Here is a 24334-nt window from a genome sequence, read left to right as displayed (position 1 = left end):
CCTGTCCATATTACTCTTAGCTACATAACCGATAGCTAGACATCTGGACTAAGTAACCTAAAGTGCTTACAACTGTTCCCTGATATTCTAATTGAGTGATTATTTCCCTAAGCAGGTATTTTCATGTCACTTTGTTTTTGTTCACTTTTCTGCATAGATTCCTGTTAAATAATTATTTTGTTTACAAGGCTCTGCATTTTAGCTAGTGGTGGAAAATGTTTAATGCTAATCCAATGTTATAAATTTACTGAGATATATTTTGTTAATATTTCATCTCTATTTCACTACATCCTAGGGATTATATTTAATTTAAATGTAAAGGATCTCTAGATATCAATTTGCATGACCCAACCTGCTAAAGTAGACAGTTCAAAATATAGAGATATCTACCCAAAATGTACATTTCCATAATGACTGCCTATATACTAAAAGACATGTTTTAGGCTATAAGTACTAGATGCTGATCTCTTCTAGAATCCCTAGTTTGTTAAATAACATAGGCTATCATGTTTCCTTGTGCTCTAGAATAAGTCATAAAGACTTTTTCTCACTATTGTTCTAGCTATATTTAATATGTTCTGTAATTCCAGGTCCCTTACTGTACTTTACAAGATTATGGAAACTTCTAGATTATCATACTTTAGCCTGAAGTATAATGTACAACTTAAATGCTCTTGTATAACTTTTAGTAAACTCCAATTAGCCCCAGAACTTATTGTGGGATGCAATTTGTAGTAGATTTACTAGTTTATAAATGTTAGCCTGAAATACTCATATCCCTAGGGTTAAAGGGTCACTGAACCCAAATGTTTTCTTTTGTGATATAGATAGAGCATGCAACTTTCTAATTTACTCCTATTATCAAATGTTCTTCATTCTCTTGGTATCTTTATTTGAAAAGCAAGAATGTAAGTTTAGATGCTGGCCCATTTTTGGTGAACAACCTGGGTTGTTCTTGTTGATTGGTGGATAAATTCACCCACCAATAAACAAGTGCTGTCCAGTGTGCTAAACTAAAAATTGTCTGGCTCCTTAGCTTAGATGCCTTCTTTTTCAAATAAAGATAGCAAGAGAACAAAGAAAAATTGATAATAGGTGAAATTAGAAAGTTGCTTAAAATTGCATGCTCTATCTGAATCACGAAAGAAAAAATGTGGGTTCCGTGTCCCTTTAATATGATTGCTATTTGTTATGCAGATTGGCATGTTATCTCTTAGGGTATTTCTCTTCGGTTAGCCATATCCTTTATCTTACTAGACTTAATAAGAGGACTGAGCCCTGTAAATTTAATGAGCTAAAGGAAATTGTATTGATGTAAACTGCTGTATTCTATTTGTTGAACAGTAAGAAATATAGTATGCCGTATGTACCTTATATGGCTTAACACATATTCTACCTTGCCGTCGGGTATAGGGCCCATGCCCACATGGTAGGGTAGCCTAACATAAGATAGACGACAGCCTTACTAGCAGATTTACATAATTGAGTTATAGACTTATATTGAAGTTATAACTATATTCTAGTTTTAGAGTTTATTACAGTATGGTATGTTATTTTTATTGAGATCAGTACAATCCTTTTTTTGTATTTAGGAACTGTCCTTATGTACATAGAGATCGTTAGGCATTATCCAATTACATGTTCCTAGCGTCTCAAAGAGGTCCTATTTAGTTATTCTCAAATGTTCCCCTGATATATTTACTACCCCAGAAGTATGTTGGTGTTTAAAGAAGTGACCATATAGATCCAAGAGGGGTCTGAGATTTTCTCTACCCCTTACAAAAAATTCCTTATTATATGGCTATATTTTACGTTGTTCAATACTAGTCTTCGCTGCATTATCAAAGGACTGTGAGATTAGTTGATGCATAGCAACTGGCTGACTCTATATCACACAAATTCCCATGATCTATAGTTCCAACCCACCATAAAGCAGCTCTATACACTTAAAGATATTTACTATTTAACTGGAGAGCTCATTACTAGTTTGTTTTTATATAAGGTCTCTATATACATTCCTGCTTACCACTCAACTGACATAAATAGCCTATTGTCTATAGTGTATAGACAATACGCTATTTTATGTCAGTTGAGTGGTAGACTATAGACCTCTTCTTTGCAATATATATTGGGTCCAGACTACATCGTTATTCCCTAGCTAAGATACCTACTAGGGTCCAAGAGTGACCCCTTTTGTTCTTTCACCAAAGCTTCTACATTTCAGTTTTACTTACATTCCTGGTGGTCCAAGAGAGGCGACGGTTTATGATCAGGGGCGTATATTAGTACTTTGTTAATTATCTCATAGGGGCTATTACTCTGACACATATAGGAAAATCAAGGTTCTTTTTATGCTCTACTTTACCACATATACAGCTTTAGGAGATGAGAATATTGTGTAGCCCATTGTACCAGCATTATATCTTGATGTCAAACTGTATATTATAATTCATGTCCTCTAAAATCGAATCGTTCAATTCTATGTATAGCAACAATTTTGTTTATTGCTGTAGTTTTTTCACTGCCTAAGGGTTGTTATATGGAGCAACTATGTACTGTTTTGCTTTCAACCTCAATAAAAATATTTAAAAAAAAAAAAAAAAAAAAATAATCAACCATTTTTTTTCTCTTTTTAAGATGTTTTCTATTGGAGTTTTTAAAAAATGAAGATGTTCATGCCTTGTATATATACTTCAAACTTGCAAAGAGTTCTCTGGCAGCCTCACTTTCTCCTCCACCGGCACTTCAGAATAAATGTATATGTTTCATTAAACTGGGAGCCACTGCAAAACTAACATTAGATAATATAGGTAAGAGTGAAATCACAAATGTAAAAATCTGCTACTTGAAGGTTCTACATAAAACATTTTTTTTTTTTTTATTATGACTGCCATTTTGACTTTATAGAATATAATTTGTAACCTTTAATGGATTTAGTCTTGTATTGTCTAAAGGCTATTTTGTATTGTGAGTCAAGAGGCTAACCCAGGTACTGAGGCAGGATTGTATAAACCCCTGGATGTGCTTCAGAATGTGCTCCGCTGCTAGCACATAGATATAGAGACATGATGAAACCCTAAGATATGGTGAGATGGTATAGTGTATCTGGAAGGACAATCCAAAACTGATGTCAAGCCAAAGGCCATACACTCAAATTTTGGAACAAATTTAAGGGCAAGGCATATAGAAAGGCAAGATCAGGCAAAAGATCAGGTTCCAAATTTAAAGGGACAATAAACAGCTTGTAATTAAGAGTCATTTCTGTTGTTTTGCTATATAATAACATATCAGCCAAGTCTTAACATTTTAAAAACAAATTAACATCCTTTTTACTGCAATTATTTTTCAATAACCAAACTCCACCCCCATTTGCCTTATTTAGAGGAACCAATCTGGGCTTTAGTCTGCAGACAGCAAGGCTAGCCACTGTCATAAAGTTAGTATAAAATGACTTGTATTGCAGTTGTTATCTGATAAAGCCAGTTAGGGACATATATGTAGCAGAGTTAGCCTTAAAAGTCAGCCGGGTGCATTTCAAGTTCTGAGAATTAGAAATTTTCAGAGCTAAATTACATGAAAATGTGACCAAATAAATAATGAAAATATATTGCAAAGTTGTTTCATTATGCATGACTAAACATTTTATATAAAAAATATTCAGGTGTTTACTGTCCCTTTTAGTCCAAAAGCAGTGGACAAAAGCTGTTAAAAAAAACTCTTTATGAGAGCAAAAGGTCAACAGAGATCAGTTTTAGGCAGACATCCAGGAGACAAAAGCAAGGTCATATTCAGACAAAAGTTCAGCAATTGTGTAACCTGCAGGCAATACTAGTAGACTAGTTAAAGTGACAGGAAACCCCCCCAAAAAATTAATGATTCAGATAGAGCATACATTTTTAAACAACTTTCAATTTTACTATAATCAATGCTACTGCATTCTCTTTGTATCCTTTGTGAAAGGAGCAACAATGCACTGCTAGGAACTAATTAAAGAAATTGGAAATCCAATCACAAGAGACAAATACAGTATGTACAGCCACCAATCAGCAGCTAGCTCCCAGCTCCTGAGCCTACCTAGCTCAGTAAAACCTAAAGACAGGTCAGAACAATGTATATTAACAAAACCATAAATGTTTAAGGATATTTTTAAAGTATGAACACTTAAAGGGACATGAAACCCAACATTTTCTTTCATGATTCACACAGAGAATACAATTTTAAACAACATTCCAAATTACTTCTATTATTTAATTTGCTTCATTCTTTAGATATCCTTTGTTGAAGCAATAGAAATGCACATGGGTGAAACAATCACATGAGGCATCTATACTTGTCAACAAAGGATACCAAGAGAATGAAGCAAATAAGATAATAGAAGTAAATTGGAAAGTTCTTTAAAATTGCATGCTCTTTCAAAACCATGAAATACATTTTTTTGGTTTCATGTACCTTTAAGGATTCTTGGAAAACTAATTGAACATCTGTTCACTTCATTTATACATCAATAAAAATGACAAATAAATGTTTGTCTATGTTTGGGAAGTACTTACTTGAGGATATAATGCACTAGTTATTTCAAGTATATAATATAACATTTATTATTATTTTGCACACCTGTTTCCTGTTTTCTATTATCACAAACTAACCAATGTATTCTTTTCTAGCTAATAATGTGATAACTGTGGATTGCGCTAAACTTCCACTGAAGTACATTGATATGGTTCTACATCAAGTGTATTTGCCTCTTCTCTGCAATGACAATATTATGGCAGGAAAGGCTTTAAGCACTGACAAAATCATTGACATCCTGCATAGGTTTATGGGAAACCTGGCAGTAATGGCAGGTCATGCAGAGGTAAGAGAAATGAGGGGGGAAGCTCATAATTACAAACTGTGTGATGCAATTTCATGGAAGTCATAAGAAACAGTGAAGTAGACTGATTCACTAAAGAAGATGGAACAAAACAGAATGAAGGATTAATAGAGAAATCAACATTATATATGTGGGAGGGGGTGTAATTTGCTCTTGCTTATAAAGATGTGAGACATTGTTCAGTGTAAGATTGAAATAAATGAGTGACAAGATAGACAGTAAAAAGTCAGATAGAAGAGAGTACACAGATAAAATCAGGGTACCAAAACAAAGACAATATGGGGAGTAGTGATGAATTATAATGAAGTGATTTATCATACTTAGAACACTGACATACATGGCCTACAGCTTCATGTAGTTTGTCTATATTAAAGGGACAGTCAACACCAGAACTTTTGTTGTTTTAAAAGATAGATAATCCCTTAATTACCAATTCCCCAGTTTTGCATAAACAACACAGTTATAATTATACACGTTTAACCTCTGTAATTACCTTGTATCTAAGCCTCAGTAGACTGCCCTCTTATTTCAGTTCTTTTGACAGACTTGCATTTTAGCCAATCAGAGCTGACTCCATGGTAAATTCATGTGCATGAGCTCAATGTTATCTATATGAAAGACATGAACTAATGCCCTCTAGTGGTGAAAAACATTTAGATCAGAGGCGTTTAAGGTCCCCTCCCCTTTAAGGTCTAAGAAATTAGCATATGAACCTCCTAGGTTTAGCTTTCAACTAAAAATACCAAGAGAACAAAGCAAAATTGGTGATAAAAATAAATTGGAAAGTTGTTTAAAATTACATGCCCTATTTGAATCATGAAAGTTTTTTTTTAACTTGACTGTCCCTTTAAAGCTGCAATATAAAATAGGGAAGATGGATGAATTCTAACCTTTTTTTATTCCTAATTGTAAATGAACTCAAAACAATGTTTCAAAATCCAAACAAATATTTAATTAGGTGCTGTGAACAGAGCTTTGATGTCTACTTGCATTATTTATTCCCCTCCCCTTTCTTGTAATTTAAAGGGATATGAAACCTAAACATTTTTGTATTTGTTTTGTGATTCAGACAGAGGGGCTGATTTATGAAAGTGCGAGCGGACATGATACAATGTAGCGTATCACGTCCGCCTCACATTGATAAATGCAGACAGCATACGCTGTTGGCATATATCATTGCACAAGCGCCAGATTTCTAAATCAAAGTATGTTACAGATATTTTCCTACAAAAATGAATTTTACAGACCGCCAGTCCTGGCTCTACTGAGCGGGTCTATTTTTTTTCTAAGCGCATCCGGCACACTGTCTAGTCACAGCTGGCCTGATCACGCCATTAAAATGAATGTAGCTTGCTCCTGCTACCAGACCAGTGCACGAGCGAGCTACATTCATTTTAATGGCGCGATCGGGCCAACTATGACTAGACAGCGTGCCCGATGTGCTTAGAAAAAAAACAGACCCGCTCAGTAGAGTCAGGAGCGGCGGTCTGTAAAATACATTTTTGTAGGAAAATATCTGTGACATACTTTGATTTAGAAAGCTGGCGCTAACCTAATGTTATATAATTCTGCACTATGCGCAGAATTATATAACATTTTTTGGTGGGTTTACTGGCCCTTTAAGGGTCTCTAGATATTAACATTTTTATTGAGCCTAAATTCCACAGCAAAAAAAACACCATTACAAATATTTGGGGTCATGTGACTTTCCACTATTTGAATAAACAGACAATTCTCTTTCAATTGATGGATATTGGAGGTCTGTGGCTAGTAAGGAAGCAGAGACTGAGGGGTTTGAACAACTTTGCTTCCAACCTCCTTCCTTTAATGCTTGTCACTTCCTGGTCCCGCCCCCTCTGTGATGTCACCATGCATGTTCGCCTTAACATTAATGGCTCTGCCATGCTGCTTTGAATGGGGTTGCCGACAACAGCATCAGATCATCAATCTCCTGCATGGCGAGAATGATTCACCAAAGGTTAAACAGATATTTTTTAAAACACATGAAGGAAAATTGAATAAAAATAAGTTGAACAATCTTGTTTATCGATATTTTTTTATTGATACCACTGACTTTTGTAAAAAGATGTTCATGATAATTACATATGCCTTTTTTTACCTACAAACTTAGTTTAGTGAATATTTACATTGCAAAGATTTGTACTGACTTTTTAAAAGAAGAGAAAAAACTGAAGATCTGTGTCATTTTCATATATCAGCTATTTTTTTATGTTTTATACTGGAACAATGTGAATATTTTATTTAATAAACTTTCACTAAAAAGGGATATTTTTAAAGTAGAATAGTCTATAATTTGAAGATTTTCCATATAATGTAAAGTAATATATAATTATTTAACCAAATATTTCTTTTTTTTATTAGGGTTCAATTGTTCTCCCATTTCCTTCAACTGAAATATTGAACAGTCCACCATTATCCAATAAAAGAGGAGTTGCAATTCATATATTGGAAACTTCAGTTATTGGCTGGATAAGACAAATCAAGGTGAGACTCTAAGAAAAAAGATATGACATAGAAGTATCTTAAAGTGCCATTATATTGCCAAAATGGCATGCTCTTATTCTTTACAGCATTAAAATTTTAGCACTACCGACCCAGCAAGTATATGGGCTTTATGTACTAAGCAGCGAAAGCTGCTCCGAAGCCCTTGTGGGGCAGGTTTGCATATGCGAGCCTGCTTCCTACAATGTAAGAAGCAGCGGTTATTAGACTGCTGCTTCTTACACTCTACGCCACCTCTTAGGTGGCGAGGGGAAATCACAGAGAGCTCGCTAGTCCTTTCTCTCACTCGATTGGTCGCGCAAGAGAACGGGTGAGCTTTCCACACTCACTTGAGCATGTAATGTTACATACGGGCAGCAGATCCTGTTCGTCCTCTGCCTGTATGTAGCAAAAGCGAGTGGACAACTTATCGCTCCTTAGTACATGGAAGCCTATGGGTTTAATTCTTGCAAATTGGTTTAACACATAGTTAAAGTACCAATCGGGAGGTGCATCGAATACCTGGTCCTGAGCAGGCAACGACTCTCTAATTAATTGGAATGTAAATTTTGCACTTTAATGGCCCTTTAAGAGACTTTCTTTAAATAGATTATTGAGGATTTCCAAATGGCATGTTTAGATTCTTTTAAATATCTCTTAACTAGCATGTTCATCCAAATAAAGATCTATCTGTCTACACATCTGTATGTCTATCATCTATCTATCTATCTATCTATCTATCTATCTATCTATCTATCTATATCGATTTATCATCTAGACCTATCAATTTGTATAACTTAACTAGCTAATCTATATGTCTTGTATATATACCCTCAATAGATACAACATAAAGGTACAAAATCATTATGCAATCTTTCTGCCTATCTATCTATCTATCTATCTATCTATCTATCTATTGTGTGTGAGCATGTGTTTGTGTATATATATCAGAGACAATTTTGCATGTAAGATTATATTGTAAAACAGTTTTTAATCACTCCTTCATTTTTAGGTGGTACTGAAACATGAGCCTCTCACAGAAATTAAAAGCCAGGGCCAAAAAGCTGGGATTTACCATGAACAAGACATGTGGAGCAGGCACATCTATAACCTGCAGTCTATAATCAAGCAGCTGAGTTCTGCTGAGGCCAGAGATATTGTCTCTAATTTGCAGCTGGCGAGAAGCACTTATGGGCATTCCATAACAGCAGTCAAACGGGATGTAGAAAAGGTGAGTAACAAAATATACAGTTGAGCCCATTTTTAAGCTGTTTATTATAGTGCAGTTATGTGAAGAACAATGACAAAAATAATAGATCATTTAGCTGAACTTTCACATCCATGGAATGAGATGGACCTGTACCTCGTGAGAATATAAATGAAATGAAAAAGCAAAAGGCAAATATACAAAAATGTACTGTAACCTTTTTTTTCTTGCTCTGTGTTTATGGTAACTAATGACTTTATAAAAATAAACAAACAAAAAGAGGGTAGATGTAGGTTTTTGTAAAGAATGGGGTTTAGAGAGGAGCGCCAGAAGAGGCAAGGTCTCGGGAGTGTGGAGGTATTAACAGAGATCTATGTCAGTGTAGAACCCTATTTTGGACACTGTTATTATTACAGATGGCCCCAAAGGCTACAGTAATTTATCGACAATAGTTGGTAAAAGGTAATACAACACAATTTATTATAGATGAAATAAGAATGAGTTATATCGCTAAGCATGGATCCATGTTACATAAAAACACATAAATATAAAAACAATCCAAAATTATATAATATATGTATATATGTGTACAGTTGAACACTAAAAATATTATAATTTATAAAATGCCAAATTGAGTATAATCCTCACTAAGAGGTGACCCAATAATTGGTGCTAAAAACAGTATGGTTAGAAAAGATAGGAGTCGATAAACATCACTACCCTCTATTTCAAAGGTCTAGATATATACACACTGGTAGGGGTCTAAACTGGTTTAGAATCAATAGACCCCTACCAGTGTGTATATATCTAGACCTTTGAAATAGAGGGTAGTGACGTTTATCGACTCCTATCTTTTCTAACCATACTGTTTTTAGCACCAATTATTGGGTCACCTCTTAGTGAGGATTATACTCAATTTGGCATTTTATAAATTATAATATTTTTAATGTTTAACTGTACACATATATACATATATTATATAATTTTGGATTGATTTTATATTTATGTGTTTTTATGTAACATGGATCCATGCTTAGCGATATAACTCATTCTTATTTCATCTATAATTAATTGTGTTGTATTACCTTTTACCAACTATTGTCAATAGATTACTGTAGCCTTTGGGGCCATCTGTAATAATAACAGTGTCCAAAATAGGGTTCTACACTGACATAGATCTCTGTTAATACCTCCACACTCCGGAGACCTTGCCTCTTCTGGCGCTCTTCTCTAAACCCCATTCTTTACAGTGTTTCTATTTGTGGGTAATTGGGGACCCACCTTAGACAGGAGCTGTAGGTCACTTTTTTATAGCGCTGTGAGTTATAACATTTCCTAGATGTAGGTTTTTACCTAATATCAGAGATAGAGGAAGAGGAGGGATAGTTTATATAGTTTTAATAAGTTTGAGAATTTTTCTCTAATGTTTTATGGTAGTTTGTATCGAAATTAAGTGCACAGACTGAGTTATGAAAGGCTTTGTTAGTAATCATTTCACTAATTTGCAGTCCTGCTTTCATCATTGTTTAAATTGTTAATTTTTTTCGTAGGCGCTTTATCAGGCTGAAGAAAATGCAACATATTTGAAGACAATAATTCAGTGGTATAATCGATTGAATGCGGCTAAATCTCCTGCTGAGAAACAAAAAACATTTTCACCAATGTTACACAGTTTATTTTTAGTGTGGACACATTCAAGGTACTAATATTATGTTTGTTTACATTAACTATATATATATATATATATATATATATATATATATATATATATATATATATATATATATATCAATTATATAGTGATGAAAAAGAAAAAAAAGAGATCTACAAACTGAAAATTGCACCCACATATACAAGATGCATTTTGCAATTAAATGGACAGTAAAGTCAAAATGAATATGTTCATGTTTGAAATAGAGTATGCGATTTTAAACAAGTTTCCAATTTACTTTTATTAAAAAAATTTCCTTTGTTATCTTGGTATCCTTTGTTAAAGAGTAAACAATGGTATGCTCAGTAGTCTGCTCATGTGTTTAGCAGTCTTTGGATAGCAGCAGTATTTGCAACAATGTATAACATTGCTTAGAACACTGTTGCAATCAGCTATCAGATGACTAAATGAGCTCACCTAGGATTACTCTTAAACAAAGAATTCAGAGAGAACTAAACAAAATGAATAATATAAGTAAATGTGAATGATGTTTAAAATGCCATGTTCTATCTAATCCATCCAAGTTTAACTTTGACTTTACTGTCCCTTTAATAATGCACTTTTGTTTTACTAAATGAGTATATTTTGGGGGGGTTTCTGTCTCTCAGTACAAAAGGACACTTGCTAAAGAATGACAAGCCTATTAATATTTATAATATAGTATGCTAAATTAGGGCTAGATTATGAGTGGAGCACTATTTTGCACTCAAGCGTGCGTGTTAACTTCGCTATATAGAGGCTTTTTTTGGAGGCAAAAGTAAAAAGTTAGCGTGCGAGTGAAAACCCTACATGCACAAAAAGTGGAATTTTGAATATCGGGATTGCGTTAGAGTTTTGTCCCATAGAAGTCAATGGAGTGCGCAAACTGCAAAAGAAAACCTAACACCAATACTCGCGAGCTAACCCGACCACGTTTATTCTAAAGCATTAAACCCAATATGAAATATGAATATTTCCCATAGAAGAATATGTTCTATTTATTTTTAAAGGGACATGAAATCCAAAAAATTTCTGTCATGATTCAGATAGAAAATAAAATTTTGATCAACTTTCCAATTTACTTCTATTATTTAATTTGCTTCATTCTTCAGATCCTTTGTTGAAATATAGCAATGTACATGGGTGAGCCAATCACACAAGGCATCTATGTGTAGCCTACAATCAGCAGCTAACCCAATGCGCTTTACTTTCAACTTGTAATACTCGTGCTATTTTTGTTGCACGCAAAAAGCAGAGAAACACCCCATATCGCGCATTACAGTTAGCGCGTCACTCATAATAGAGCCCTTTGTGTCTTTTATTTTATTTATTTAAATTCCTGGAAATATAATAAACTGTGCTTAAATGTTATGTGGTGCTTGTGTTCTGTTCTACCTAGATGTTAAAATGACTATAGTAAGATTGTTTTGCGTAATCATAAGTGCAATTTGATTTGGTACTGATCTTATTGTTAAAAAAATTCTATAATAGCCTTTTTCAATGCTACTTTTTAATTCACTGTGGTATTCTGGGTTGTACATTTGTTATGTTCAGTTAAAATGTTTAAATTTAATGTTAAAAATCCTTCAATATAAAGTGAAGCTATCAGGAAGTTCATAAATGTGAACAACTGAGGCCTGAGGACTCTACAGCTAACTGGCTGACAAGGACAACACCTACAAAAATTTGTTTTATTCAAGCAACAGACATTTTTCAAAAGAACAAAAAACAAACAAACCCCAGTTTGTTTTATCTAATATTTAACCCCATTTACTGTTGGGACTTTCAGAGAAAAAACTTGGCCAAAATACCAGAGATTTTTTAACATTTTTGCTATAACTCCTTTTAAACAGAAATAGAGCCTTGTTTTTTTTAATTTAGTTTTCAAACTAAATACCCAAGGTATTGATCTAGGTCCATTTTGGTATAATTCATGCCACCATTTCACCGCCAAATAAAAAAAATCATTAACTTTTTAACAAAATTTCGCCTAGATTACAAGTCTTGCGTTAGCCTTAAAAAGCAGCGTTGAGAGGTACAGGTGTACCGCTCACTTTCATTCTGCGACTCGAACTTACCGCAAATCCCCTTACGTAAATTGCGTATCCTATCTTTTCAATGGGACTTGCATAACGCCGGTATTACGAGTCTTTGAAGAAGTGAGCAGTACAGTCTCTCCTGTCAAGACTCCTAACGCATTTAAAAGTCAGTAGTTAAGAGTTTTATGGGCTAACGCCGTATCATAAAACTCTTAGCTAAAGTGCTAAAAAGTACACTAACACCCATAAACTACCTATTAACCCCTAAACCGAGGCCCCCCCACATCGCAAACAGTTAACTAAAGTTTTTAACCCCTAATCTGCCGACCAGCCATCGCCGCCACTTTAATAAATATATTAACCCCTAAACCGCCACACTCCCGCCTTGCAAACACTAGTTAAATTGTATTAACTCTTAATCTGCCGTCCCTAACATCGCCGACACCTACCTACATTTATTAACCCCTAATCTGCCGCCCCCAACGTCGTCGCTACTATATTAAATTTATTAACCCCTAAACCTAAGTCTAACCCTAAGTCTAACCCCCCTAACTTAAATATAATTTAAATAAAACTAAATAAAATTACCACAATGAAAAAAATAATTCCTATTTAAAACTAAATACTTACCTATAAAATAAACCCTAAGCTAGCTACAATATAACTAATAGTTACATTGTAGCTAGCTTAGGGTTTATTTTTATTTTACAGGCAAGTTTGTATTTATTTTATCTAGGTACAATAGTTATTAAATAGTTATTAACTATTTAATAACTACCTAGTTAAAATAAATACAAATTTACCTGTAAAATAAATCCTAACCTAAGTTACAATTACACCTAACACTACACTATCATTAAATAAATTAACTAAATTACCTACAATTAACTACAATTAAATAAAATAAACGAAAGTACAAAAAACAACAAACACTAAATTATAAAAAAAATAATAATAAAATAATTACACCTACTCTAATCCCCCTAATAAAATAAAAAAGCCCCCCAAAATAATAAAAATCCCTACCCTATACTAAATTACAAATAGCCCTTAAAAGGGCCTTTTGCAGGGCATTGTCCCAAAGTAATCAGCTCTTTTACCTGTAAAAAAATACAATACCCCCCGAATTTACCGCCACTTCAACCCTCAATACCAGCATTGCTTACGGTAGCGGTAAGCTGGCAAAACGTGCTCGTGCACGATTCCCCCATAGGAAACAATGGGGCAGTTTGGGCTGAAAAAAAACCTAACACCTGCAAAAAAGCAGCGTTAAGCTCCCAACGCAGCCCCATTGTTTCCTATGGGGAAACACTTTCTAAGTCTGCACCTAACACCTTAACATGAACCCCGAGTCTAAACACCCCTAACCTTACACTTATTAACCCCTAATCTGCCGACCCCGCTATCGCTGACACCTGCATTACACTATTAACCCCTAATCTGCCGCTCCGGACACCGCTGCCACCTACATTATCCCTATGAACCCCTAATCTGCTGCCCCCAACATCACCGACACCTACATAATATTTATTAACCCCTAATCTGCCCCCCCCAACGTCGCCACCACCAAACTTCAAGTATTAACCCCTAATCTGCCGATTGGACCTCACCGCTACTATAATAAATGTATTAACCCTTAAAGCTAAGTCTAACCCTAACCCTAACACCCCCCTAAATTAAATTAAATCTTATTAACTAAAGTATTCCTATTTAGAACTAAATACTTGCCTGTAAAATAAACCCTAATATAGCTACAATATAACGAATAATTATATTGTAGCTATTTTAGGATTTATATTTATTTTACAGGCAACTTTGTATTTATTTTAACTAGGTACAATAGCTATTAAATAGTTATTTACTATTTAATAGCTACCTAGTTAAAATAATTACAAAATTACCTGTAAAATAAATCCTAACCTAAGTTACAATTAAACCTAACACTACACTATCTATAAATTAATTAAATAAATTACCTACAATTACATACAATTAAATAAACTAAACTAAATTAAAAAAAAACATAAACACTAAATTACAAAAAATAAAAAAAGATTACAAGAATATTAGGCTAATTACACCTACTCTAAACCCCCTAATAAAATAAAAAAGCCCCCCAAAATAATAAAGGTCCCTACCCTATTCTAAATTAAAAAGTAATCAGCTCTTTTACCAGCCCTTAAAAGGGCTTTTTGCAGGGCATGCCCCAAAGTAATCAGCTCTTTTGCCTGTAAAAAAAAAATACAACCCCCCCAACATTAAAACCCACCACCCACATACCCCTACTCTAACCCACCCAAACCCCCCTTAAATAAACCAAACACTACCCCCCTGAAGATCTCCCTACCTTGAGTCGTCTTCACCCAGTCGGGCCGAAGTCTTCATCCGATGGGGCAGAAGAGGACATCTAGACCGGCAGCAGATTAGGGGTTCATAGGGATAATGTAGGTGGCTGCGATGTGCGGTCGGCAGATTAGGGGTTAAAAATATTTATTATAGTGGCGTCAATGTGTGGGGACCTCGGTTTAGGGATACATAGGTAGTTTATGGGTGTTAGTGTACTTTAGAGCACTGTAGTTAAGAGCTTTATATACTGGCGTTAGCCCATAAAGCTCTTAACTACAGCCTTTCCATGGGCGTTAGGAGTCTTGTCGGTAGAGGTGTAACACTCACTTCAGCCAAGACTCTAAATACCAGCGTTAGGAAGATCCCATTGAAAAGATAGGATACGCGATTGGCGTAAGGGGATCTGCGGTATGGAAAAGTCGCGGCTTGAAAGTGAGCGGTTAACCTTTACATGGCCGACTCTAAATACCAGCGGGCGGCCAAAAGCAGCATTAGGACCCCTTAACGCTGCTTTTGACGGCTAACGCAGAACTCTAAATCTAGGTGTAGGGGTTTATTTTATAGGTAAGTATTTCATTTTAAATAGGAATAATTTATTTAATTGTAGTAATTGTATTAAGAATATTTAAAATTATATTTAAATTAGGGGGGTGTTAGGGTTAGATTTAGGTGTAGAGGTTAATATATTTATTATAGTGGTGGCGACGTTGGGGGCGGCATATAGGGGTTAATAAGTGTAGTTAGATGGCGGCGACATTGGGGGCGGCAGATTAGGGGTTAATAAATATAATGTAGGTGTCGGCGATGTTGGGGGCAGCAGATTAGGGGTTCATAAGTGTAAGATTAGGGGTGTTTAGACTCTGGGTTCATGTTAGGGTGTTAAGTGTAGACATAAAATGTATTTCCTCATAGGAAACAATGGGGCTGCGTTAGGAGCTGAACGCTGTTTTTTTTCTGTCAGCTCAGCCCCATTGTTTCCCATGGGGAAATCGTGCACGAGCACGTTTAGCCAGCTCACCGCTACCGTAAGCAGCGCTGGTATTTTAGTGAGATGTGGAGCTAACTTTTGCTCTCCGCTCACTTTTTTCCGGCTAATGCCGGGTTGAAAAAAAACTGTAATACCAGCGTTGTTTAAAGTGAGCGGTGAGAAAAAACTGAGCGTTAGCACTGCAAGCCTTACCGACAAAAACTCGTAATCTAGCCGTTTGGGTTTCTCACTAAAATTATTTATATACTGCTTGTGCAATCATGGCACAAATGGTTGTAAAAGCTTCTCTGGGATCCGCTTTGTTCAGAAATAGCAGACATATATGGCTTTGCCATGGCTTTTTGGTAATTAAAAGTCTGCTAATAGCTGTTGCGCAAGAACCACACTAGCTTGTAAGGTTAATTTTAGCTGCAGTGTTTACATTACCCTCCCATCTGACACTTCCATCCCCTGATTCCTACCTGATCTCTCCCAAACAGCTCTCTTTCCTCCCTCACCCCGTACTGGTCACCCCTATCTTAGGTACTGGCAGACAATCTGTCAATATGAAAATTTAAGGCCATTTTTTTATTGAACATTTTTTATTTGTTTTTATTTTTTCTGCAGTGTGGGATCCCCCTTACCCTCCAACCTCCCTGATCCCTCTCAAACAACTCTTTTAACCCACCCCCCTCTAACTATTGTCCGCCATTTTAGGTACTGGCAGCTGTCTGCCAGTACCTGTAAAATGCTTTTTTTTACATTTTTAAATTCTGTAGTTTAGTGGTTCCCCCACATCCCACCCTCTGGATCGTTAGTTAGGGAGAGCCCCCACTCCTCCCCTTTTGTGCAGCGTTACTCCACATTAGGGTGACCATATTGCCGCTTTAAGAAGGGACACATATGAAATACATACATGAAAATACATGAAAATATGAAATACATGTGAGCATACAGAAGGGGCCGGCATTGCTCTTTCACAAACTATACTTTGAATGAATATCGCAACCACGTTAAATAGTGGAGCTTGATGCCCCTGTTTCAGCGCGAGCATTCAGGCTCGCCAGTTAACAGAAGTTAGACTGCTGCTCCATAACTTGTCCGCCTGCTCTGAGGCTGCGGACAGAAATCAACCCGATCGAATACGATCGGGTTGATTGACACCCCCTGCTAGCAGTTGATTGGCCGCAAATCTGCAGGGGGCGGCATTGCACCAGCAGTTCACAAGAACTGCTGGTGCAATGATAAATACTGACAGCGTATGCTGTCGGCATTTATCGATGTGCAGCGGACATGATATGCTACATTGTATCATGTCCGCTTGCACTATGATAAATCTATCCCCTTAAGTAAAGTGAAAAAGTAAAAAAACAAAAAACACAAATCACTTCAAAAACATATTAAAATAAACTATTACACTCATATATACACTTTTTGTTTAATAATAATATTTCAATATTGATAAAATGGTTTTAAAAGGGTTAGAAAGGGATATGGTATATGGCAAAGTGTTTGATTCAATGTATCTCTATCTATCTATCTATCTATCTATCTATCTAACTATCTATATCTAGCTATATATATATTTTTTGTGAAAAGAAAGTGCCGGTGCTCATTAATTATTGATTGATATAGAATTGATTATTGCTATATATATTTTGCATCACCCTCTTGTGAAAACAAGAGTATTTACATGACGATTACAAATATTATCTGTTTTGAGATGGCAGAGGTACTGGTACAAAAACTTTATTCCCTGGCGAGTGCTCTCTGGATCTCAAAAACTATAAATAATTTGGGAAGTATCCCCGATTTACACTATGGTACTGTGAGTGCTAGCTGTTCATATATATATATATATATATATATATATATATATATATATATATATATATATATATATATACTGTATATATATAATCCCATCAAAAAAGGCACTCACTGGTCTTCTTAAAAAATAATAACTTTTATTTTAAATCATCAGTAAAACGACATAACGTTTTGATGTGGTTTCACACCTTTGTCAAATGTCATGAAAAAATGAGCTTCCCAGAAAAACGGAACCCCAAACAAACATACATACCCCACTATATCGCCACCTGCCTTAAGTACCCTTTAAGATCTATTAACACTACCATATTGTCACGTAATGACGTCATCACGTTACGTGTCAACGTGGCGCATCATTACAAATCACTTGGTCCCTCGTTACCGCAGTAACGTATACACGGAAGTGTATTACACCGCATGCATTGTCTTGAAAGTGATAACGTTGCATAATCAGCAACAAAAGCCTGCACTATATTAACTATTGTACAATAGCAGCGAAACATACAGTGGTACACAGATTATCACCATACAGTGATGTGTCACCACTTGATAGTAGATCCTTGTAACTATCCATCGCTGTCATACTGTATAATGTGCTTGCTGTAACCCACTATCAAGAGAATGCATAGCAACATGAAAAAAATACATGGCCAACCACCATTGTGCAATTCGGGAGGCCCACAACAAGGGGGATTCAGAGCAACCAGTGGCACACCACTTCGCCAAATGTAATCATGGCATATCAAGCTTAAGATCAATGATCATTGACCATGTTCCTCAATTAGCAAGAGGTGGCAATAGGGCCAAGAAGCTGTTACAGATGGAGACAAAATGGATCCATATGTTGGATACCCTAGTACCAAAGGGACTGAATACCTTCCTTGACCATTTTACACATGACTGAGACCTGGACTAATAAATCATATTTTTAAAGGAAATTACCCGATGTGGATCCACATGGATGTTCGTTCTAGTGGGTACCACGGGATTCTACCTATACTCCAGGTGGTATGAAGGGGATATTAATATGAGGTACATTCACTTATATTCATTAAGGTTACTTTATCTATGGTTGCTCTGTATGCTACAAATATGTGAGCTGTGTATATATATATTTTATTTTAATAGGGATTTATGTAGATAAGATAGGGTATTTTTTTCATGTTGCTATGCATTCTCTTGATAGTGGGTTACAGCAAGCACATTATATAGTATGACAGCGATGGATATTTACAAGGATCTACTATCAAGTGGTGACAAATCACTGTATGGTGATAATCTGTGCACCACGGTATGTTTTGCTGCTATTGTACAATAGTTAATGTAGTGCGGGCTTTTGTTGCTGATTATGCAATGTTATCACTTTTAAGACAATGCATGCGGTGTAATACACTTTTGTGTATATGTTACCAGGGTAACGAGGGGCCAAGTGATTGGTAATGATGCGCTACGTTGACACGTAACGTGATTACATAATTACGTGACAACACGGTAGCGTTAATGGATCTTAATGGGTACTTAAAGGGACACTCAATCAAAATTAAACTTTCATTATTCAGATAGAGCATGCCATTTTAGACAACTTTCCAATTTACTTCCATTAACAAAAAGTGCACAGTCTTTTTATATTTAAACTTTTTGAGTCACCAGCTCCTAGTGAGCATGTGCAAGAATAAGTGTGTATGCATTTGTGATTGGCTGATGGCTGTCACATGGTATAGGGGGAGTGGAAAAAGACATCACTTTTAAAATGGTCAGAAAAAAAATCAACTAATCATTTGAAGTTCAGACTAAATGCTATTGCATTGTCTTGTTATCTTGCATTTGTTTATTATGCAAATCTACTGTGTTGACTGGTCCTTTAAGGCAGGTGGGGATATAGTGGGGTATGTATGTTTGTTTGGGATTCTGTTTTTCTGGGAAGCTCATTTTTTAATGAAATTTGACAAAGGTGTGAAACCACATCAAAACGTTATGTCGTTTTACTGATGATTTAAAATAAGTTATTATTTTTTATGAAGACCAGTGAGTGCCTTTTTTGATGGGATTCTGGATTTGTGGATAAAGTGCACCCTGGCAGTTGCATGGAATTGTAAGACTGTGCTTATCATTCTTTGGGAATCTATCTATATATATATACATAAATGTGTATGTATACATGTCTATATATGTGTATACAAGTGTGTTTATCTGTTTATATGTGTAAATATGTTTAAACACATATATACACATACTGATATATATATACAGTATATATATATATATAATCCAGAAAAAAGGCAGGCACTCTCCGTTTATATCGACAAATATCTTTACTGTGTGACAAGTGACGTTTCGGGGTTTCACCCCCGTCCTCAGACTTACATACCATATATGTAAGTCTGAGGACGGGGGTGAAACCCCGAAACGTCACTTGTTACACAGTAAAGATATTTGTGGATATAAACGGAGAGTGCCTGCCTTTTTTCTGGATTATTTTACTTGTATGCTGTGCACCCCGGATCATAATTGAGAGTGCTATACTATAAGGAGATGTGTGTGTATGTATGTGTGTATATATATATATATATATATATATATATATACTTTTGAGCCCTTCCCAGTCAAATACCATGCAATATAATTTTTTTGAAATTCCTTTTTTCTTCATTTAGATTTTTTTTCTTTTTGTTTTTAAATATATATATATATATATATATATATATATATATATATATATATATATATATCAGACTGATATATTACAGGAAAAGAAAAGCATTGCTGGGCAAAAAAGCTGCACCTAGGTGGTAAATCACCATAGAACAGGCTAAGAATGGGATTGAGCAAGTTGTTCGTTTCTGTGAGTGCACTTCTCTCTGTGTTTATTTATTCTCCCTATGGGAAAAAGGGGCAACCAGACGTGGACTCCTTGCTCAGTGTGCTTAGAGGAATATGGCTACACTTCACTGACGAGGCCCAATGAAGGCAGAAACGATCGTCTGGGGTTGCTGTGTTCCTTGTTCAGAGAGGAATTGCGTGGTATTTCGGCGCTGGACTGACCGTAATAGGCAGGATCAGACTGATATACTACAGGAAAGTTCTACTCTGTGAAAAGCATTACTGGGCTAAAAAGCTGCACCCAGGTGGTAAATCGCCATAGAACAGGCTAACAATGGTATTGAGCAAGTTGTTCATTCCTATGAGTGCACTTCTTTCTGTATGTATTTAGTCTCCCTATGGGAAAAAGGGGCAACCAGACGTGGACTCCTTGCTCAGTGTGCTTAGAGGAATATGGCTACACCTCACTGACGAGGCCCAAGGAAGGCAGAAACGATCGTCTGGGGTTTCCTGGTATTTCGGCGCTGGACTGACCGTAATAGTCAGGATTAGACTGATATACTACAGGAAAGTTCTACTCTGTGAAAAGCATTACTGGGCTAAAAAGCTGCACCCAGGTGGTAAATCGCCATAGAACAGGCTAACAATGGTATTGAGAAAGTTGTTCGTTCCTGTGAGTGCACTTCTCTCTGTATGTATTTAGTCTCCCTATTGGAAAAAGAGGCAACCAGACGTGGACTCCTTGCTCAGTGTGCTTAGAGGAATATGACTACACTTCACTGACGAGGCCCAATGAAGGCAGAAACGATTGTCTGGGGTTGCTGTGTTCCTTGTTCAGAGAGGAATTGCCTGGTATTTTGGCACTGTACTGACCTATGAATAAGGTATCTCACAGCGCTCACACAGTATTCCTACTAGCTCCTGGGTACAAAAGGGTACCTAGCTAGCCCTTAGATAGAAATGATATAATGTTAAAGACCTAGGAGCGCCTAACAAAGGCCGAGGAAGTAAAATCAACTGATAATGCTAAATGTAAACTCTGTTAGATAAGAGATAAGAAATAAATAGGTAAAAAATCGTTCTGTGACGTCTCAAATAACTCTATTAGTTTAACTCAGGTTAATACAAATTTAATACAAATTAAATAAAAGACAAATTATGTTAAAATCATGGATCCATGGTACAATATATTCACAAATTACATAAAACAATGTCACATAATTTATAGGATAAAATCATGTGATAAAACTAATAACATACAAAATTAGCTGAAAGTCAATATCGTTGGGGAATGATACTCCCTGCGAACAAATGTGAAATGTTCAAAAAACAGTGAAAAAATAGGGAAAAAATATATAAAATCCCTAAAATCCAAAACGATGTGACAGTGATCAAAAAATGGTCAATGAGTGATCAAACAAAAATTCAAAAAATAAAAAACGAAAAATGAAAAAAAAAAGAGTGAATCGTGGTAAAGTCAGTGAGAAAATGATAATTCCATTATGAAAATTCAAATATGAAAAAACTGTGTGTCTGTTAATAAAGCCTCCTTAAGTGTGTCCTCAAAAGAGTCAATACAGGTGTTAATGTGGTAGGTGAGGGGATGTCCGGTAAACCCTGGGTTCAATCCCTTAATCCAACCTGTAGAAAGAAATCTGAAATAGTGCAATAATGCTAACAATAAATTATTTGTTTATTGTTAGCATTATTGCACTATTTCAGATTTCTTTCTACAGGTTGGATTAAGGGATTGAACCCAAGGTTTAACGGACATCCCCTCACCTACCACATTAACACCTGTATTGACTCTTTTGAGGACACACTTAAGGAGGATTTATTAACAGACACACAGTTTTTTCATATTTGAATTTTCATATTGGAATTATCATTTTCTCACTGACTTTACCACGATTCACTAATTTTTTTTCATTTTTCATTTTTTATTTTTTGAATTTTTGTTTGATCACTCATTGACCATTTTTTGATCACTGTCACATCGTTTTGGATTTTAGGGATTTTATATATTTTTTAACTATTTTTTCACTGTTTTTTGAACATTTCACATTTGTTCGCAGGGAGTATCATTCCCCAACGATATTGACTTTCAGCTAATTTTGTATGTTATTAGTTTTATCACATGATTTTATCCTATAAATTATGTGACATTGTTTTATGTAATTTGTGAATATATTGTACCATGGATCCATGATTTTAACATAATTTGTCTTTTATTTAATTTGTATTAAATTTGTATTAACCTGAGTTAAGCTAATAGAGTTATTTGAGACGTCACGGCACTGTACTGACCGTAATAGGCAGGATCAGACTGATATACTACAGGAAAGTCCTACTCTGTGAAAAGCATTACTGGGCTAAAAAGCTGCACCCAGGTGGTAAATCGCCATAGAACAGGTTAACAATGGTATTGAGCAAGTTGTTTGTTCCTGTGAGTGCACTTCTCTCTGTATGTATTTAGTCTCCCTATGGAAAAAAGGGGTAACCAGACGTGGACTCCTTGCTCAGTGTGCTTAGAGGAATATGGCTACACTTCACTGACGTGGCCCAATGAAGGCCGAAATGATCGTCAGGGGTTGCTGTGTTCCTTGTTCAGAGAGGAATTGCCTGGTATATCGGCGATGGACTGACCGTAATAGGCGGGATCAGACTGATATACTACAGGAAAGTTCTACTCTGTGAAAAGCATTACTGGGCTAAAAAGCTACACCCAGGTGGTAAATTGCCATAGAACAGGCTAACAATGGTATTGAGCAAGTTGTTTGTTCCTGTGAGTGCACTTCTCTCTGTATATATTAATATATATATATATATTTAAAGATAAAAAGAACATTTTCTTCTAGTGAAGAACACAGGAATTGAAAGTATTCCTAACGCACCTTTGGCTTTTGCGAAGTTGATCTAGCACAGTGTCGGAATAGCGTGCGAGCGATAAATAGAAAATGATTTCTTTAGTGTACCCCATATTAGTCTACGGGGAGAAGGCGTTAACGTGGTCGCAATATTTGAGTCCTGAAATTAGCGCTCCTAAGTCTTTCGCTCTCGTGCACAGTTAATGCATGAGCAAAAAATTGTTTACAAAAATCAGTGCACCACTTGTAATCTGGCCCAAAATATGTTACACGGTTTTCTTTTTGGCCTCTCTAGCAGTGGCGGAACTACCATTGGTGCATTGTGGTGCATTGGAACCAGGGCTCAGTTGCTGGGTCCATAGCAACCAGTCTATACATACGCATGTGCAGAAAGTGTACTTTCCTAATGCAGGGAAGCCTTTTATTAGTGGAGGTTGCAGATCTATCCATCTATTTATCTACCCATCCTCAAAATAATAATACAGAACAGAATGTATATTATTACTATGGCATATTACTTAGTTTTTTTGCTCCATGGTCCTGTGTTGAGTAGGTCTGCTACTGCTCCCTAGGGAGTGTGGGACAAGCACAATTCTTCCACAAAAGCTAGAGGTGTTTAAAGGGATATGAAAACAACATTTTTCTTTCATTATTCAGATAGAGCATGCGATTTTAAACAGCTTTCTAATTTACTTTTATTATAATGTTTTCTTCGTTTCCTTGGTATCTTTTGTGGAAAATCAGGGATGTATGCTTAGGAGCTGGCCCATTTCTGGAGCACTTTATGGCAGCAGTTTTGCAAGAATGTTATCCCTTTACAAGAGCACTAGATGGCAGCATTATTTCCTGCCATGTAATGCTCCACATGCCTACCTAGGTATCTCTTTAACACAGAATATCATGGGAACAAAGCAAATTTGATAATAGAAGTAAATTGCAAACTTAAAAAAAAAAATTATGCTCTGTCTGAATTACAAAAGAAAATGTTTGTGTTTTCATATCCCTTTTTATAGCAATACAACACTTTTTTTCTACTTATTCTTTATAGATACCTTAGTGTTTATCTCCCACTGGGGTGTTTGGGGGAATGTTTTCTTTTTATTATTGTTATTATTATTATTACTATTTTTATTTTTTGTTTCTCATTTTTTAACTTTTGTTTTATATTTTATTTTTAAATACATATGTCCTTT

At 35.6% G+C, this 24334-nt stretch overlaps 1 protein-coding gene across 1 annotated transcript in view; it reads left to right on the top strand.

The window, feature by feature from the left end:
- Positions 1 to 24334, top strand: part of LOC128652486 (uncharacterized) — an 868114-nt gene that overhangs the window by 3535 nt on the left and 840245 nt on the right. The window contains exons 2-6 of the mRNA XM_053705422.1: positions 2638 to 2810; positions 4665 to 4855; positions 7256 to 7378; positions 8388 to 8606; positions 10133 to 10281. Of these exons, the coding sequence (XP_053561397.1) occupies positions 2638 to 2810; positions 4665 to 4855; positions 7256 to 7378; positions 8388 to 8606; positions 10133 to 10281 (855 nt within the window). The remainder of the gene's footprint in view (positions 1 to 2637; positions 2811 to 4664; positions 4856 to 7255; positions 7379 to 8387; positions 8607 to 10132; positions 10282 to 24334) is intronic.

This window comes from Bombina bombina, chromosome 3 (assembly GCF_027579735.1).
Source record: "Bombina bombina isolate aBomBom1 chromosome 3, aBomBom1.pri, whole genome shotgun sequence".
Classification (NCBI taxonomy): domain Eukaryota; kingdom Metazoa; phylum Chordata; class Amphibia; order Anura; family Bombinatoridae; genus Bombina; species Bombina bombina.
This window is presented reverse-complemented; position numbering and strand designations above follow the sequence as displayed.